The sequence below is a fragment of the Notamacropus eugenii genome, chromosome 5 (genome assembly GCF_028372415.1).
Source record: "Notamacropus eugenii isolate mMacEug1 chromosome 5, mMacEug1.pri_v2, whole genome shotgun sequence".
NCBI classification, from domain to species: domain Eukaryota; kingdom Metazoa; phylum Chordata; class Mammalia; order Diprotodontia; family Macropodidae; genus Notamacropus; species Notamacropus eugenii.
This window is the reverse complement of record NC_092876.1, coordinates 89753482-89773681: the sequence shown is the minus strand read 5'-3', so window position 1 is coordinate 89773681 and position 20200 is coordinate 89753482. Positions and strand designations below refer to the sequence as shown.

General features: G+C 37.2%; 2 protein-coding genes across 2 annotated transcripts; one reads left to right on the top strand and one right to left on the bottom strand.

Annotated features, from left to right (window-relative positions):
- Nucleotides 1-1227: 1227 nt before the first annotated feature.
- Nucleotides 1228-2172, top strand: LOC140508654 (olfactory receptor 56A3-like). Its single transcript, XM_072616543.1, has one exon. It carries the CDS (start codon nt 1228-1230, stop codon nt 2170-2172), a length of 945 nt encoding a protein of 314 aa, XP_072472644.1.
- Nucleotides 2173-5936: 3764 nt separating this feature from the next.
- Nucleotides 5937-6962, bottom strand: LOC140508653 (olfactory receptor 52E8-like). The gene has a single exon (XM_072616542.1). It carries the CDS (start codon nt 6879-6881, stop codon nt 5937-5939), a length of 945 nt encoding a protein of 314 aa, XP_072472643.1. The 5' UTR covers nt 6882-6962.
- Nucleotides 6963-20200: the final 13238 nt, after the last annotated feature.

Here is a 20200-nt window from a genome sequence, read left to right as displayed (position 1 = left end):
CTTCCTATTATAAATTCTAACCTGGATATCCCATTCATACCTCAAAATCAGCATGTGCCAAATAGAACTCATTCTCATTCCCACAAAATCTATATATCTTTTGAAACTCCTTATTTCTATCTAGGGTATCACCATCCTTTCAGTCACTCAAATTTGCAACCTTAGTGTGCTTACGAATTTTCCACCATTGACTCACTCTGCCTATCCAGTAAATTAGCATCTATTAGATTCTACCATTTCATTTCATCCCATTCTCTACACTCCCAAGACCACCTCATTCATTTAGTCCCTGATCATGTGTCACTTGCACTATTACAATAGGTGTCTCTTTAGACTTCCTTAGTCAAATCTTCCTTCTCTCAAATCCATTCTCTACAGAATTACCAAAATACTTTTTCTAAAGCATTGTTCTGACTATATTTCTCCACACTCAATAAATTGAAGTGGTTTTCTATTGCATAGAGGATCAAATATAAACTACTCTATCTGAAATTTAACATACCCTTCACAACCTGATTCCAACACATTTTTTCAGCTTCATGATATATTACTTCTCTTTAGGCGCTCTATCATCCAGCTAAATAGGACTTTTTACTATTTCTCACACAGAACACCATCTCCTGCCTCTGCTTCTTTGCACAAGATATGTAACCCTCATGCCTGATATGCCCCTCTGCTTGATAGAATCCTTAGTTTCCCTTAAAGTTCAGCTTAAATACCAACTCTTTCACTCCTCCTACCTGCAGGCACCTTCTCCCCCATCCTTCATTACTTACTATTATATATGTATAAATGTATGTGAATGTACCTATGTGTATTTTGTGTGTATATATCTATATGTACATCTTCATGTTTGTAAATATGCATGTGCATACACGAAGAAATATGTGTATACATATATTTATATAACAGTAGATAGATTGAGATCTATACTTTAGAGAATTACTCAATAAATGACATTATAGATTCATTTAAGAATTTATGTTTTGCATATGCTCAAATATGTGCATACTTTCACCCCCACCAGAATGTAGCATCTTGAAGCACAAAGACTTTGATTTCTCACTTTGTATGCTTTGTATTCTCAGCACTCAGAACTGAGCCTTAATAAATACTTATACTGATTGATTCCTTGCTTGTTCTCTAAGCTTTTACACAGTTTATTCATTAACTCTTTCCTTTCTCCATAAGAACTCTGAGAACACCTATGCCTGAGGACTAGGCTCCATGCTACTTCTTAACAGCTCAGCTTCCAGTGAGGTCTCTGAGTTCCTCCTAAACTGTTTTGTCAGATCTCCAAGTTGGCAGCGCTGGCTCTCCCTGCCCTTGAGCCTCCTTTTCCTCTTGGCCATGGGGGCCAATGCCATTCTCCTAATCACAATTCGGTTGGAGGCCTCTCTACACGAGCCCATGTACTACTTGCTCAGCCTGCTCTCCTTGCTGGACATTGTGCTCTGCCTCACTGTCATTCCCAGGGTCTTGCTCATCTTCTGGTTTGATCTCAGACCCATAAGCTTCTCAGCCTGCTTCCTCCAGATGTATATCATGAACTGCTTCCTGGCCATGGAGTCTTGTACCTTCTTGATAATGGCATATGATAGATATGTTGCCATCTGCCACCCACTGCGCTACCCATCCATCATTACAGATCAATTTGTTGCCAAGGCTGCCATTTTCACAGTGGCCCGGAATGCTCTTTTCACTGGGCCCATCCCTATTCTCTCTGCTCGGCTACACTACTGTCAGTACAATGTCATTGAGAATTGTATCTGTGCTAACTTGTCAGTGTCCAAACTTTCTTGTGATAATGTTACTCTCAATCGCCTTTACCAATTCATTGTTGGCTGGACTATGCTTGGTTCTGATCTCATCCTCATTTTCCTTTCCTATATGTTCATCCTACGTGCTGTTCTTCAGCTAAAGGCAAAAAGTGCCGCAGTCAAGGCCCTGAGTACATGTGGCTCTCACTTCATTCTCATCCTCTTCTTCAGCACCATATTGCTGGTCTTTATTCTCACCCATGTAGCCAAAAAGAGAGTTTCTCCTGATGTACCCATCTTACTCAATGTTCTGCACCATGTCATCCCAGCTGCTCTCAACCCCATTGTCTATGGGGTCCGGACTCAGGAGATCAAGCAAGGAATTCTGAAGTTAATAAAGAAGGGTGTGTGAAAGGGGGATTAAGGGAAGTCTATTATATTTGGGGAATAAAAATGGATCAGCTGCAAGAAAAAAACCCTAAATAAAGAATTTTAGGTCCAACTCTAGCTGGAGGTGAGTGCCCAAGTGAGGTGCCTAAGAAACAAAGGTTAGTCTTTCATCAAAGTCTTACTGTTTTTCTTTAACCAGTTCTCATCTTTCCTTGAGTCCCTCATAACTCTTTCCCTTAAATACATCTTACCAAACAAGGCCCAAAGCAAATCTAAGCATCTTTGAGGAAGTCTTTCAAGGAAGGAAATTCAGTTCTACACTAGACTACTAGTAAATAGAATTTCCCTAGCAATAGTTAGGATTGTGAAGAATTTATGCATTTGAAAATTTACTTATCACGTCAGGTATATGAAGCATTTATATTTTTGAAAACTTGAAAATTTCATTAGGATTTTAATTGAAAATCACAAAGAGAAGAGGCAATTACCCACGTTAAACTACTAAGTCTAAATAGTAAAGATAAAGGTAGAACCAATAGGACTATAGTGAAGGAAATGAGTAGTAGTAAGGAGATATCAATCAGAAAGATGACTGTAATAATATTCATGGTCTTTGTTATTGGTGCATAACTATTTTTACAGTAAATTAAATATTTTAACTGAATTATTATTAGGACCCTGCTGGAGTATGAAATATTACTGAAATAAAACCACGTAAGGATATAACTTATTCAAGAACAAGTCAGATAAAAGTGTGGGAGTGGGGTGGGAATCCACGCATAAGAAGGAAACGCATTATGGAGACACCAAGAAGAGGATTAAGTGGAAAAGAGAAAATATTTTTATGGTGAATGTTTATTGTTGACCATAGAATTAGAAAGACAAAATAGAGATTTACAGAATTAGAATCACATAACCACTATTGAGAAAGGATATAGTCATTTTAAGAGGCTTTAAATATTAAGAAAGCCCTCAAGATATTTTTGTACTATAAGTAGAAAAGTTAAGGAATTATTAATTTATCTTGCTAATAATCTTATATTTAAGGAGATTATCAAAGGTTATTTAGGGAGATTATATGTCCATTGGGAGGTGGGATTTCAAATATTCCATGGAAGACTAGGTAGAATCAAAACCTCAAGGAATTTGAGACTTAGAAGGAACCTCAGTGACCATCTAGTTCAGCAAATACATAAAAGTGTACCTATCATAACACCTCATCATTTTTTTTTACATCAATACTAAATTTGCTTTTTTTGCAACTTCCACTTCTTGTCCCTGGTTCAGCCCTCTGGGACTATAGAGTAAGTCAGGTCCCTCCTCCATATGACAGCCCTTCAAATACATATTGAAACACAGCTATCATGTCCCATAACCCCTCAGATCTTTTCCCTGGGCTAAACATTCCCAGTTCCTTTAGTTGATACTCACATGTTTCAGATTCAAGGCCCTCCACCATCCTGGGTGCCCTCCTCTGGACACTTTCCAGTTTAATAACACCCTTCTCAAAATGTGGTACTTAGAGTTTTTTCCCTTGATCCCAGATTCTACTGGGAAATTTGGATAGGAGAGAAGGCTGTCCATAATTAAATTCTGATGACACAAATGGAAATTATTCCAATGAAGAAAAAAAAGGGAAACTGCCTAAAAACACTAATGTAACTATATAGAGAACTTAATCCAATCCAACAAATCCAACTTTTAAAGCACATCAATAAAATTTGGAAGCAAAGGCATATAACTGTGGATAAAAACAAGAATGACACAGATGAAAATAGCGTGAGGAATGCTAAAGATTAGAACAAGGTAAAAGTAACACAGAATGTTAAAGTTGACCAATGGTTGGTTTAAAAAAGTATAGTGGATAAATAGTTTGTGAACAGCTAAAAAGAGGACAAGTAATCTCGCCAAGCTAACATGGGTTCATTAAAAATCCTCTTATGGGATTGTAATTATGATAATAGCAGTGATTCTATTTCTTCTTATCACAGGATTATTAAATGTATTCATTAATTCATTTGCTTATATATTCATTCATTCATCCATTTATTCATTTATTCAGTTGTTAATAAATTGATTGATTTAGCTATTTAGTCATTTTAAGAATTCCACAAAAATAATATACCAGTCTTTCAGGCTGTGAAAAAATGTTAGGAAGACATTTAAAATCTCTCAAAGCAATCTTGTTAACAAGATGGAAAAATAGCGGCTAAATTGTTATGCAATTCAGTTATTGTGGACCTGAGCAGTGGCCATGATGTAATAGAATGTAATGGGAATTAGCATGGTACAGTAAAAAGTATTGGATTTGGAATCAGAGGGGATGATGGAACCCTGACTCTGTTGATTACTAGCTGTGAGATTTTGACAAAGATGCTTCAACTCCCTTCAATTTCTTTATCCAGCAAATAAGAAGAGTGGAGTCCATGACTTCAAATGGTCCCTTCCAACCATAAATCTATGATTTTATGACTTTAAGGGCTGTCATGTTGAAGAGAGACTAAATTTATTCTGCTTGGCCCCAGAGGGGACAATGGCCCCACTGAGAACAAAGTACTGGTAGGACTAAATTCACAAATTCCTTCTCATTCTGACACTATATTACTTCATTTTATCACTTGTAGCAGAGTGGAAGCGAAGAGTCTTTGTTGAAGTGAGGGAATTAGAAAAGCAAGTAATAGTGGGAATAGAGTGAACCACACTGACTCCATCTTGTGAATCAATTCTGGAGCTGGTTCAGTTCCCTTTCTATTGAATTATGAGTCTAGTCCAATTTCTGTCTTGTGAGAAAATTTTATCCAGTTGTGGAAATTTCAAGAAAACTTTATTGCATTGTTCAAACTTAGTCCTGCATGGCTGGGAAACTGGACCTGCTGCTTAGAGACCTAGGCTATGCTGACTGGAAACCCAAACAGATCTGAAGAATGATACAAGGTGTTTCCTCACAGGTATACAACTCAAGCAACTCATATGTCTCATGTCAAAAACTGATCTCTTACTGGTCAACGAGTTCCCATATTCCTTTGGTTGAATATATCTGTTCAGGGGAGTAGGACACCTCTTTTTTCTGATTTCAAAAAATTGCATGTATTCATTCTCCTCATCCCAACTTGGAAAGTTCCTAATTTTTCCTCCAGTTAAAAATCATATTACTTAATCTTGTATCTTGGTGAATTACTTTCTTTTAATTAATTGATTTTATTTGATTAATTATTTTTAATGCCTAAAAATATGTCTTCCCTATATTCAGGATTCAGTGCCAAAGTTGAGAGGGCTTGGTCCCAATTCATTAGGAAATTGGTATGTGTTGCTTAGTTAATCGGTATACTCAGAAACTCTAACCTTTGTTTCCTCAGTCATTTCATCTTTCACCTATTAGACAATGCCTTTAACTACTTAAACTTGCCCATCTATAAGCCAACACATTTACACGTATATTCTGTCAAAGAGATACCAAGATTCATATATAAACATCTTATCAGCACCTACTAGAGGAGTTTTACAATTATTTTTTTTAAAAATTCATTGATTTTAAAATGATAAAACATAATCTACCAATGCTGGTAAGCACCTTCTATGCAACTTAGACTATTAGACAACTGCCTGGGAAAATGAAAGGTGGCCCAAAGCCACAGATAGAATGGGAAATTTGAACCCAATTCTTCTATTTCTGAGGCCAGCTCTCTATTCACCATACCACATCACTACTTTTAGTTTTCAGGTGAGCTCATTTTCTGTAGCAGAATGAAAGAAAAAAGTCCCAGAGACTTCCTTGTCCCTGTCATGTCACTGTTTTTTATAGAAAATCTTCAAAACTGTCTCGCGGATCTGCTTGGTCCTGATCCCATAGATGACAGGGTTGAGGGCAGGTGGCACAACTACATAAAGATTGGCCAGGAGGATGTGGATGTAATGGGGAATGTTGTGGCCAAAACGATGAGTGAGGAAAGAAAATAGAGCTGGCATGAAGAAGGCTAAGATGACACAGATGTGGGAGCTGCAGGTATTGAGTGCTTTGAGTCGAGCATCCCGGGAGGGGAGGTGGAAGACAGCCTGGAGTATCCTGGCGTAGGAGATGGTTATCAGAATCACATCCAGACATAATATGGAAATATTTCCCAGACCAAAAAAGATATTGGCTCTGATGCTGGCACAGGCCAGTCGAGCCACACCCATGTGCTCACAGTAGGTATGGGGGATGACTCTGTGCCCACAGTAAGGGAGTCGAAGCAGGAGAAATACAATGGGAGCTATCATACACAAACTCCTTAGGAAAACCACCAGACCAATGAAGCCAATGGTTTTGTGAGTGAGGATCATACTGTAGCGGAGGGGGTTGCAAATGGCAACATAGCGGTCAAAAGCCATGGCCAAGAGTACAATGCTCTCCATGACTGTGAAAAAATGGATAAAGAACACTTGGGTGACACAGGCCCCAAAGTCAATAGTCCTCAAGTGAAACCAGAAGATTCCCAGCATTTTGGGGATGGTAGCTGTAGACAAACTCAAGTCAATTCCTGACAACATGGCCAGGAAGTAGAACATGGGCTGGTGGAGGCTTCGTTCAGTCTGAATTGCATATAGGATGGTGACATTTCCCATGAGTGCAACCAGGTATAGGGCACAGAAGGGGAAGCCAAGCCAGATGTGTGCAACTTCCAGGCCTGGGATTCCCAGAAGCTGGAAGAAGGAAGGGTGGAATTCTGTGTCATTCAAAGAGGACATCCTCATGGGGGCTACCAAAGACCATGATCATTTCTAAAGTATCTTCCATCCAGAGTGATAAAACACCATCCCCTTCTGGAGTCCTGGAGAAATAAAATAAAAATGTTAAAAGTGTTCTGTGTACTTTTACTATTCAAAGAATCTGACAAAGAAAGTATCTCCATCTAAAGTCTTTTCCAATTGCTCTTTCCCCTGTATCTTTCAGAAACAATTCCTCACGGAGGTGATACCATTTGATAGTTATAGGTCATCAACTCCTTTTTTCTCTCCTGCCCCATGAGTGTAAACTTCCAGATCAGAGAAGAGGATACAGTCAATGGGGCAACTGAGGAAGTAAGGGAAGTGAGTCAGAATCACCTACCTTGAGACATTCAGCTCCTTCTACTGTGCAGCAGTCTATATCCTGTGTAGGTAAATATAAGTATGATCTTGGGCATTTAACTGCTTTGTCAGTGAGTCAAAATACTTGCAGGCACAATGTATGTAACTTGGATTGTGCGTAATGTAATGTATGTAACTGGATGTAACTTGAGCCTTGTAGATACTGAGAAAAATGCAAAAGAAATAGAGGATCTGATCTGTGCTCTTGTGAATGATAGCATAGGAAAGAAAATGCTCTCTCTCTCTCTCTCTCTCTCATACACATATGCATACAGAAATGTACACACAGTAATGTAGTGAAAAGAATAGTGGATATCAGTCAAAAGACCTGGCTTCTGGGCTTGATCTTGTCACTGACTAGCTTTGTGATCTAGGGAAAGTCACTGAAACATTATATGTTACAGCTTGCCCTGTCATAATATAATTGCAGAACTCACTGACCTCAATTTTTTTTTCAACTCTAACATTATATGGTTATTTGTAAAACAAATTAGGGTAAAGGCTCTTCAGCAGAGATGGGGAACCTTCAGCCTTGGGACCACATGCAGTCTAGATCCTTGGGCGCAGCCTTTTAATGGAGTTCAAGTTTCACAAAACCAAGGGGAATTTGTTCTGTGAAGTTTGGTTTGAGTCAAAAGGCTGCACTTGAGGACCTAGAGGGCTATATATGGCCTCAAGGCTGCAGGTTCTTCACTCCTGCTCTAGAGGGTAAGGTAAGAGAAGGTTTCATAAAGTACATTTTGTACAAATTATTCTCAAAGATGTACATAAAATGCTGGTAAATATAGGCAAGAACATCACAGAGAGAAGACATGATCTGAGCAAAAGCACAAAGGCAAACCTTTTTAAGCAACTGCAGGAGGATGGAATAGGTCTTGTCATCCAATGAGCAGAAATGATAAAGTTAGTGAGGACCAAAGGCTAAAAGGCATGGCCCTCACAGTTGGCTGCAGTAGTTGCCTGAAGACCAATCATCTTACAACATCAATGTCCCATGAAGGGGAGCACTGTCTGTATCTAACAGTGTGACAACAATGAGGATCTGACTAACTCAGCTTAGGAAGTAGAAGAGTGTGTGGGTGGTAGGTTAGGATTTGGGATGAAGAAGAGTGAATCCTGGGAAATACAGTGAAGGTTCCTCTGAGAGAAGAGATTTGAGAGACAAACTGAGTTGGAAGTCCGTATCTCACAGAATCCAGCAGTGATATTGTATTAAAGTTTTCACTATGAGAGGCTATATATACCATTTTGTTCAAATGAAACATATGGGGCATGCTTTCTCCTTCTTTCACAATTCTCAGTTACTCTCTTCCAGCTAATTGGTATAGAAGCCACCTAGTGAGGAAACTCCTGTCTCCCCCATTAGATTGTGAGCTCCTCGAAACCAGGGCCTGTACTTACCTTTGTTTATATCCCTAGTACCATTGCTTGTCACACAGTAAGTAAGGTGTCTTCTGATTTGTCTTGCCTTCCAATATTTCTCTGTGACACTAACATTCACCTAGTCTCTCCTTTGGTAACCTTGTTGTGATCTTGAGTTTTTAACTTTGCCTCCTTTCTAATATTCAATCAATCAGCAAGTCGGTCAATTTCCCTTCTGTATTATCTCTCCCACATCTGAGAGAAGTTTGTTGGCACAACATATAGACTTCTGGGATTGAAACCAGGAAGTTGTTCTGGTTGTTGTTCATTCATTTAAGTCATATCTGACTCTTTGTGACTCTATTTTGGGTTTTTCTTCACTAAGAACTGTACTAAACCACTAAAGTGGTTTGCCATTTCCTTCTCTAGCTCATTTTACACATGATGAAACCAAGGCAATCAGTGTTAAGAGTTGCTCAGAGTCACACGGCTAGAATGTGTCTGAGGCCATATTTGAACTTAGGAAGAAAATTCTTTTTTACTTCCAATCAGAAAGATCTGAGTTCAAATTGTGCCTCTTTCATTTACTAACTGCGGGACCATGGGCAAGTCTTCAGCTTCATTTTCCTCATAATTAAAATGAATGATTAGATTCTATTGCCTTTAAGGACCCTTCTAGTTCTAAATCTAGGATGTTACATCCCTCCTTTCTAATTTCATTGGCATCACAATGGTAAAGGACTTGATCTATACACATATTGGCTATTGTAATGACAAACCTATAGGTCTTATTGCCTCCACTATCTTCCCTTTCAGTGGTTCATTTTTTTCTCGTGACTGTAAGAATCTATCTTATACACAGTTGTAGTCATAACACACCTGAATTCAAAAATATCCAGTGGCTTATTATGAAGAAAAAAGTACAAGTGCCTTCACTTGCCATTCAAGCCTCCTAATATTCCAGCAATTCCATACTTTTCCAGCCAAATCTCATATAACTCACTAATAAATCAACTAAACTGCATCCATCCCTTGAAACATGATGAAATCTCTTAGGTTCACTTTCACATGTTTACATTCATAAGCTCAAGCCTACATTTTGTTGTTGTTCAGTCAAGTTTGACTCTTTGTTATCCCATGGGACATAGTATACCAGGCCCTTCTATATTTCAGTCTCTTAAATGTTCACTATTTCTGTGATACTATCTATCCATCTTATTCTCTGTCCTCCATTTTCTTTATGCCTATATTCTTTCCCAATATCAGCATGAAAATCAGGGAAAAAAAATTTAGATCAGTAAAATAAAAGTTCAATCCAGTTAAAATAAATTAAAACCAGTTTTAACAATTAAAATAGGTTAAAAAACAATTTAAACCAGTTCAGATCAATTAAAACATGTTAAAAACCAGGTTAAATCAGTTTAATCCCTTTCAAACCACTTTAAAACAGCTTTAATCCAGTTCAAATGGGTTTAAACCAGTTTAATCCATCTGGTGATATTCATGTGTACAGTCACTTTTTGGATTGTTGAAAAAAAAAAAAACTGTGTTATGACATTGAGTTATCTTGACAATTCTATATTAGTTTCTGCCCTACTTCATTTTGTACTCCAAGGCCAAACTTACTTGTCCATCAGGATAGGGTTTTGGTACTGGCGTTACTGCAGTCCAGATTCTAATCCCACTACCGATATTTACTAGCTATGTGACTCTTAAATAAATCACCTAATCTTTCTGGGCCTCCTCAGTTACCTCATCTATAAAATGAGGAGTTCAACTCACTTGTTTCTAAAGTCCCTTTAGTCTCTAAATATTTGAGCTTTTATATCTTTGAGATTTTAACTACTTAAATAACTTCAAGAATTACCTATATGCAGAAGTCTGTGTCCTGGCTCTCTCTACTGAGATCTTGTACAGGACATATTCACTATGTAACATATATCCATAGCAAGGTTAATCCTCTTCCTCCCAGACAATGTCTTGTTTGCTATTTATTTTAGCTCTTCAGTCTTTCTCTATTTAATTAGTTACTAAGTCCTCGATTCTGTTTCTACTATATATTGTGTCTGTGTGTATATGTATATAAACACATACCCACACATTCATATGCATACAGAAAAATGGTCATATCTAAATATGTGTAATTAGATATATTTCTTTGGAATAAGATATACTTCTGGTGTTTATAGTCTGACAGTAAGAAAAAGATTAAAGTACTTGAATTTACTATCTCTTTCCAAATAATTGAAGCTCTCTCTCTGGCTTTGGCATTGGAATTGCCATTTACCATACATGCTTGACTTTAGCCTACTGGTCCAAGAGACTGAATACTAAAATGCTTGCATTAGAAGGAGACTTAATTATAACCTCATTTTATAGACAAAGTGATATGATAACATAAAAAGCAACTTGGTCAAGTTCACATAATTAAATTAATGGTAAAACTGTAACTAAAATCCAAGTCTCTTGACTTCTGGTCCTCTCCATTTTAAACGTTGTTATTCATGATTGGATGAAGAAATTTAAAACCTTACCTTACAAGTGTATGAAGTTATGATATTTCTATTCCTGAAGTCCAGGATGCCACTCTAAGTTCCTTCATTGCAGAGCTAAAGACAACCAGAAAAGTGCAACCAAAATAAAAATAATAAAAATAAAAACTATTAAGATTTAAGAGGCAATATGAAATTCCCAAGTCATTCAAACAATAGCTAAAATGAACAAGGACTTGTTTTAGCATCCTCTGGAAATTTCCTCGATCAATCCCTTTCCATTAATTTTCAGATTTCCCTCACACTATAAAGATTACCTTATGTCCTACTTTTCCCTTCAGTTATAGCTGTATTTTTCTCCATCACATCACTGCCAGACTTTTTGAACTAGTGGTCCACACATCATCTCTAATTTGTTAGTCCCTGGTAATCAACTCCTTAATGTTTATTCCCACCAAACCATTTGAAATTAATCTTTAATCCCCTTAGGCATTCTCTCCATTGATTATCTCCAATTTATCTTGTAAGTAGTTTGTTTGCACGTAGTTGTTTACATGTTGTCTCCCTTCTCACCTTGTGAGCTCACTGAGACCTTGGACTGTGTCTTTCCCTTTCACTCAAACACTTAACCCACTGCTTGGAACATAGGAGGCACTGAATAAAATTTTGATCACTTGAGCAATAAATTTCTAGCATTGGAATGACCAATTTGGGGAGATTATTCTCCTTTTCTCTTTGCAGTTTTAGAATATAATTTGACAACCAATCCACTATCCATATGATTAAGTTCTGGTTAATATTTGCTCTGTAATAATAATAGTACTTCTGTTCTCTATTTGTGAACTTGATGCTGTGGGTACTCCCTAGACCATCTTTGATAGTAGCTGTGCCTGAAAAATTCATTACCCTGAAGCCAACACAGTGATGAGATTTGCCAGAGGTAATTAGTATGGTCTTGAGATAGTAGACCTAAAACTCAGTAGCATGAATACTGTGACTGCTCTTTCTGTGGTTTCTGCTATTCCTATTATGATTAATAATAATGATGATGATGAAAATGGTAGTGACGATGAAGTCATAGAAACTGTGCAACATAACACTGTAGAACTTCCTGAATGTCTAGAAAAATACTGTCATGGCTATAATCATGCACCATAAATTCATTAGCATTAATAAATTTTCATTGGGACTGAACCTGGGATTTCATTGGTATAGAGAACTCCAAACTGATGAAATTTTTCATCCCAATGCCAAGTAGCATCTCTGCAACTTTCTTTTTTAAATAATATTTTATTTTCCCAATTACATGTAAAAATAATTTTAATATTCATTTTTTTAAAATCTTTGAGTTCTATTTCTTCCTCCTACATCCCTTCCCACTGCACCCTTCCCTGAGATAGTAAGCAATTTGATATATTATTCCTGTATAATCATGCAAAACCCATTCCATATTAGCCATATTGTAAAAGAAAACAGGCTAAAAAAACTCATTAAAAATAAAGTTAAAATAGTATGCTTTTACCTGCATTCAGACTCCATCATTTCTTTCTCTGGAAATGGATAAGATTTTTTCATCATGAGTCCTTTGGAATTCTCTTGGATGATTGTATTGTTGAGAATAGTTAAAATATTCACAGCTGATCCTTGTATAATATTGCTGACTGTATACAGTGTTTTCCTGGTCCTTTTCTCTTCACTCTGCCACAGTTCACACAAGTCCAGGTTTTTCTGAAATCAACTTGCTCATCATTTCTTATAGTACAATGGTATTCCATTACAATCATATACAACAACTTTTTCAACCATTCCCAAATTGACAGCCATTCCCTCAATTTCCAATTCTTTGCCACCATACAAAAAGCTCCTATATATGTTTGTACAAATAGGGCCTTCCCCCACTCCCATTTTTTAAATCTCTTTTGGATAGAGCCCTAGTAGTGGTATTGCTGGGTCAGAGGGTATACAGGGTTTTATAGCCATTTGACCATAGTTCCAAATTGTTCACCAGACTGGTTGGGCCAGTTCATAACTCCACCAACAGTGCATTAATGTCCCAATTTTCCCACATCTCCTCCAACACTTATCATTCCCCTTTCTGTCATATTAGCCAATCTTATAGGTGGTACCTCAGAGCTGTTTTAATTTTCATTTCTCTAATCAATGGTGATTTAGACCATTTTTATATGACTATAGATACATTTGGTTTCTTCATATGAAAATTCTTGTGCATATCCTTTGACCATTTAGCAATTTGGGAATGATTGATCATCTTATATATGTGACTCAGTTCTCTATATATTTGAGAAATGAGATCTTTATCAGAGACACTGGCTGTAAAAAAAATTTCCCCAGCTTTCTGCTTTTCTTCTAATGTTGGTTACATTTGTTTTTGTTTGTGCAAAGCTAATATAGTAAAAAATATTCATCTTACAATTCAATGCTTTCTATGTCTTGTTTGGTCATAAATTCTTGCTTATCCATATATATATGGCAGGTGAGCTATTTCATATTCCCTTAATTTGTCCTTGGCTTCAGCCTTAAAAGCTAAATCATGTGCTGATTTTGACCTTATCTTGGTGTACAGAGTGAGATGGTCTACAACTAGTTTCTGCCAAATTGTTCTGTGATTTACCCAGAGGTTTTTGTCAAATAATGAGTTCTTGTATCAAAAGCTTGGATTTGTGGGCTCATCAAACATTAGACTACTATGGGTCATTCAGTACAATTCATTGTATACTTAATCTGTGTCATTACAATGCATTGCTCTAAATGACCATAGTTTCTTGATGGTTTGTCAATAGAGATGGTTAGTTAATAGTTCATTGAACACTTGTTCAATTTCTTTTCTTCTGCTTTGTGGTTATTTACATATTCTATTTCTTCTACTCATTGGGGCAGCTTACATTTCTGTGAATATTCATAGATTTTGCTTAGATTATCAGATTTATTGTCATGTAATAGGACAAAGCATCTCCTAAAAATTGCCTAGATTTTCCCTTTGGGTACAATAACTTCTTTCATTTTTGATATTGGTAATTTGGTTTCCTTCTTTCTTTTTAAAAATAAAATTAACCAATGGTTTGTCTATCTTTGTTCATACAATCACCTTCCTGTTTTATTTATTAATTCAATGGTTTTCTTACTTTCAATTTTATTAATCTCTCCTTTGATTGTCAGAATTTCCAATTTGGTATTTAATTAGACATTTTTAATTTGTTCTAATTTTTTAAATTGTATACTCAGTTCATTGATCTGCTCCTTTTCTATATTATCGATATGAATGTTTAGAGATAGAAATTTTCCCCGAAGAACTGGTTTGGCAGCATCCCATCAGTTTTGATCCACTAACGTAGTTTTGCTATTTCCTCTTGTAACTCATTTAATTTTTTAAAATTCAAATGCTATATATTTGTTACATAAACAACATTCGTGCAAAATGCTTTGAGCACTGAGAAGTTAAGTGATTTTCCCCGGATTATATGTCCAGTATGCATCAGGGACTGGACCTGAATACAGGTCTTCATATTACTCAGGATAATTCTCTAGACATCATTCCATATTTCCAGTCTAACTTAAAAGATAATAAATCCCTAAACTATGAATGCAATCCGAATCAATGAACTTTCAACAAATTGAACTGAAACAAGAATATCATTAAAGACAAAACTATTGTCTTAAGTCTCTAAAACATGTTGATTGAAACCATTTTAAAAATGTTTTAATAGATGTCACCCACCAGTTCCCATAAGCTTCTATCTTCATGGAATGAAAAGCATTTTAAATATAATAACCTAATGGAATAAATCAAAATCACGTAGAAAAAGAATGAACTGTTTATCATCTCCAACTTATTAAAGCAACAATGTTTGAGGGAAAGCAAAGAAGCTGAGTTTACATCCCAACAATCAAAGGCAGAGATTGAAAACATCTAAGAAATAGTTTACCAAACATTAAAATCAAAGAATAATAGGTGGCAAGTGCATTGTCTGAGCACCATCTATATAAACTGTTAAATAGAGGAGAAGAAGAATCAGTCAACCACAATGACAAGCATAATCTGTGGGCCATATTAGGAGTTGTCCACCCCTACTAAAAAGGGATGAATTTGATGGCTTTTCCATTAATCTTAAGAGTATAGCTTCTTTCCTTTGACGATAAGACTATATACAATGCTGCAACATAATACAGTATAACATGATATATATATATATATATATATATATATATATATATATATATATATATGAATAACCTCCTATGTGTTGAGAACCATGGTAAATGCCAGGGCCTAGATAAAAAGTCCAAAGAAGAATCTTTCTTATCTACTTTTGGAGAATTTGGTGATATTAGCTTCACCATTTCTAGACTCAAGTGCCTAAAACCAAATCATTTTCCGAGAGAGGAAGGGATAACAGCGAACCAGCAGGGAAGCTAACTGGATAGGAAGAGTCTCAAAGACCTATGAGAGGAAAGGCAAAATTCTGCACTCTTACTGAGCCACCATTGCTATACGTTTGTGTCTCCAAGATCCCTGTCAAGAAGTAAAGGAAGCAACTGATTCTCAACTACTTCTCATTCATCAGGTCAACAGTTTCCCCTGTTCTTCACTGTTTCCACTCCTCCATGACCTTCACTCCATAGCCGAAGATGTGGTTTTAGACAACTCAAACAAACATAACCAGTCTCAGGTTGTCTTTGCTTTCATTCACTTTGGACTTTTTGATTATTAAGGTGTAAGGAGTAGAGACAATAGCCTTATGGGATTCTTTTTTCCATTAGACTCAAACTTCTTTGTGACTCTGAGCATTCTGCCTTTGTCCCTCACTCAGCCTTCTATCTGACTGCCTTTGTATCACTCTTCAGCTAAGTATCCCTGTCTTTGTCTTTCCTTTCCCCAGTCCTATGATGACAATTCTAGTGTCTGTGGTTCATTTCCCTAGCCCTTATCATGTACCAGTCTTACCAGATTCAGCCAAACTACTGCAGTCTCTCAGAAAAGAAGCTGAACACTACAGTTAGGTTCTATTGAGATCAGTGTATATTTTACAGAAAAGCAAGACACGTCTTGAGAATAGCTTCTATGTAGGAATTCCCGGGAGCCTAGACAACGCAAACAGAGAGGACACAAGTTCCTGACAACCTGAGACTTCTGGCCACTGGGACAATCAATCTTCTTTGGTCACCAGCTTCCTACAGAGACAGAAGAACTATCCAGGGGTTTCCACTTGTTCTCTTCTTTCTCCCTTTCTCATTGTTTATTCCCTCCTTTACTGTCCCTTCATCCTCTCTCCCTTCCTATCACAGTACATTCATCTAAACAAATTGAGCCCTTTTTTATGGGTTTTGTAGTATAATTACATGTGAATGTGTCCTATACCTAATATACTGGATATTGTATAAGAACCAAAATCTGATATGATATATTTAATCCCTCCCAGCACAGCACTCTATATATTAGTGGTGTTATCACAATCAAGTAGAAATAGGAGCCACTAAACTGTACACATCTGTGGGCTACATATTGACTTAGAAAAGCATATATTAATATTAGCTATATTTTATCCTATTTTAAGTTAATTGGTTAAATATTTTCCAAATACATTTCATCTGCTTCAGGTTTCATGCAGCCTGTGGGTTGCTTGTTTGACACCAAACTGTACATAGTAGGTGCTGAGTAAATATTTCCTGAATGAATGAATGAATGAAGCAAAATAGGCAGTCTTACTCTTGTACGCAGCCTACTATATTGGACTAATTATAGGGATATAGAACTCTCCTGTCACAGAAGACTGGTTAATTTAAAAAAGACAAGAAAGAGATGTCTACAGTCAAATCACAAGGGAGCAAAAAGAAAAAAAAAGAGGAAGGGAGATGTGATGAGAGGAGAAAGGAAGAAAGGAGACAAGGAGAGTGGAGGGAAGAATTGTTACACTGTCATATATACATAAATGACAACACTCAGGAGTCCCCTGAGACTAAACCTCTGATAAGGGGTGGGAGGACACTTTGGCTGCAACACTTAGCCAGGAGACTATTTGTTTTTGTCTTTTTACCCCAACTTCTAGCACAGTGCCTAGCAGTTGGTCAATGATCACTTAATAAACGTATGTGAAATGCCTACTATATGCAGCTAGGTAGCACAGTGGATAGAGTTCTGGGCCTAGAGTCAGAAAGACCTGCCTTCAAATCTAGCTCAGACGTTAACTATGTGACCCTGGGCAAGTTATTCAGTTTCTGTTTGCCTCAGTTTCTTAATCTGTTAAATTGGGATGATAATAGCATTTACCTTTCAGGGTTGTTATGAGGATCAAATGAGATAATAAATATAATAACTTAGCATAGTGACTGGCATACAGTAAACACTACGTAAACGCTATGTATAGAGTAGAACTTAGTAAATATTTTCCCATTGATTGGATTCCATGTGAATCATTGTCATGCATTATAAAGATAGCTAAGGAACACAGTAGAGAGAGTGCCAAACATGGCATCACAAAGACCTTAGTTCAGGTGCCCTTACTAACTGGGCAAGTCACAACCTCTTTTGGCTTCATAATGAATAACACCTACCCTGAAGAGTTACTCTGAGGATAAAAGGAGATAATATTTTTCTTAAGTGCTTCACACAGTACCAGGAACATCATAGGCATTGATATTTATGCCTTTCCTAATTCTTCTCTCCTTACAGACAACTTTACTGTGTATTTCTTAATTCAATTAAGTAAGGATTGGCTAAACATTTCTGGTATTATACTCAGCTCTGTAAATATAAGCATAAAAATGGAGAAAAATAGTCTTAACATTCAAAGAGTCTACATCTTGCTCTTTAAAGATTCTTTCTTCTTTCCGTGACACATGACAATTGCCACTACTTCTGTACATTTCTGCTATCTCTATAATCCTCATCTGTTGCATCACCATCCACTGTCTCTCTTTACCTTCCAAACTCTAGTTGCCGTATGCATTAATGGAGCTTGAGCCAGGTCTGCTGGCATATACATTCCGTGCATGAATGCCACAGCAGAGACAAAACAAGTGAGAAATGCATAAGTCAAATTTAATGAATTCCTAGTTCTCTCAGAGATTGACTGCACAGGCTGATGTTTAGTTTTTTCACCAGGTATTGTAGTTTCAGATAGGTAGATGGCAATAGCATAAAACACCTGAAACTTGGATGGTACCTTCTCCATCCTTGGAACAAATGCCAGCTTTAACTAAAAACTAAAAAGTCAACAAGAAACAAACAGCCACAAAATAAATTGACCATAAAAAGCTGCTATGATGACAGAGAAGATCAAGAACCCAAAAGAAGATAATGATATCAAAACAGCTATAAGCAAAGTCTCAAGGAAAAAAAATATGAGTTGAACACAAACCCAATAAGAATTCCCAGAATACCTTTAAAAGTGTTTTAAAAATCAAATAAGAGAAGTCGAGGAAAATTGAGAAAAGAAATTGGAATGATGTAAGAAAATTATGAAAACAGAGTTGTTAATATCATGGTAAAAGAGGCACAAGAATATTGAAAAAAATGATACATTAAAAATATAACTGACCGAACGTTAAGAGAGAAATAAAAAAGTCAGTGAAGAAACTAATTCCTTAAAAAGTAGAATTGGACAAATGAAAGCTAATGACTCTGTGAGACATTAAGATATAAAAAAAGAAAGTCAAAAGAAAGAAAAACAAATTTAAATGTGAAATATGTCATCAAAACTGACCTGGAAAATAAACCCAGAAAAGATGATTTAAGAATTATTAGATTACCTGAAAGCCATGATAAAATAAAGAGCCTAAACATCACATTTCAAGAAATTAAGGAGAACTGCCTTCATATCCTAAAACCAGAGGGTCAAATAGAAATTGAAAGAATCCTCCTGAAAGAGATCCACAGATGAAAATTCCTAGGAATATTGTAGCCAAATTCCAGAATTCCCAGGTCAACACAAATATTGTGGGGCCACGATCAAGGTCACACAGGATTTAGCAGCTTCCACATTAAAGCAAGGGAATACTTGGAATACAATACTTTGGAGTGCAAAAGAACTAGGATTACAGGAGGAGGAGCCAAGATGGTGGAGTAGAAAGATGCACATATGCTAGCTCCTACCCCACAGCCTATAAAATACCTGTAAAGAAGAACTCCCAACAAATTCCAGAGCAGCAGAAGCCACAGAAAAATAGAGTGGAGGAGATTTCTGCTCCATGGAGATCTTTGAAAAACTAACAGGAAACTTTCATCACGCACCTACCTGGAGCAGAGTCCAGCCTTGCCTGGGCCAAGCAACACCTAGAGGAGCATATCCGCGCAGGCTTCAGGGACAGAATCTCCAGAGACAGTGCAGGTCCTTCCACCCTCAGGCGCCAAAGGTCAGAGAGAGGGTCTTTTCAGCTTGCCGAGAGGGGAGTGGGGTGTCTCCGTAACTCAGGCCCCCTCAGGAAACAGCAGCAGAGACAGCAGTGAACAGAGGCTGCCAAAGCAGGCAGGAGCTCAGATCCATTGCTGAAGGTCTCTTTGTAAACCCCCTGAGGGAACTGAGCCCCATGGGGTGGCCCTGCCCCTTCCTGAGCACCTGAGCTTAATCTCACACTGAATAGCAGTCCTGCACCCACCCAAATCCCTGAGGCTGGGGAGCAGCATTTGAATCTCAGACCCCAAGTGCTGGCTGGGCAGAACTGGAGGGCAGATGGGTGTGGAGAGGAAACTCAGAAGCCAAGTCACTGGCTGGGAAAATGCCCAGAAAAGGGAAAAAAAATAAGACCATAGAAGGCTACTTTCTTGGTGAACAGATATCTCCTCCCATCCTTTCAGATGAGGAAGAACAATGCTTACCCTCAGGGAAAGACATAGAAGTCAAGGCTTCTGTATCCCAAACATCCAAAATTAATATTCAATGGGCTCAAGCCTTGGAAGAGCTCAAAAAGGATTTTGAAAATCAAGTTAGAGAGGTGGAGGAAAAACTGGGAAGATAAATAAAAGAGATGCAAGAAAAGCATGAAAAGCAGGTCAACACCTTGCTAAAGGAGACCCAAAAAAATGCTGAAGAAAATAACACCTTGAAAAATAGGCTAACTCAATTGGCAAAAGAG

Excerpts from the sequence above, each read along its gene's own strand:
- LOC140508653 (XM_072616542.1), bottom strand. The coding sequence starts at position 6,881 with ATGAGGATGTCCTCTTTGAATGACACAGAATTCCACCCTTCCTTCTTC.
- LOC140508654 (XM_072616543.1), top strand. The coding sequence starts at position 1,228 with ATGCTACTTCTTAACAGCTCAGCTTCCAGTGAGGTCTCTGAGTTCCTC.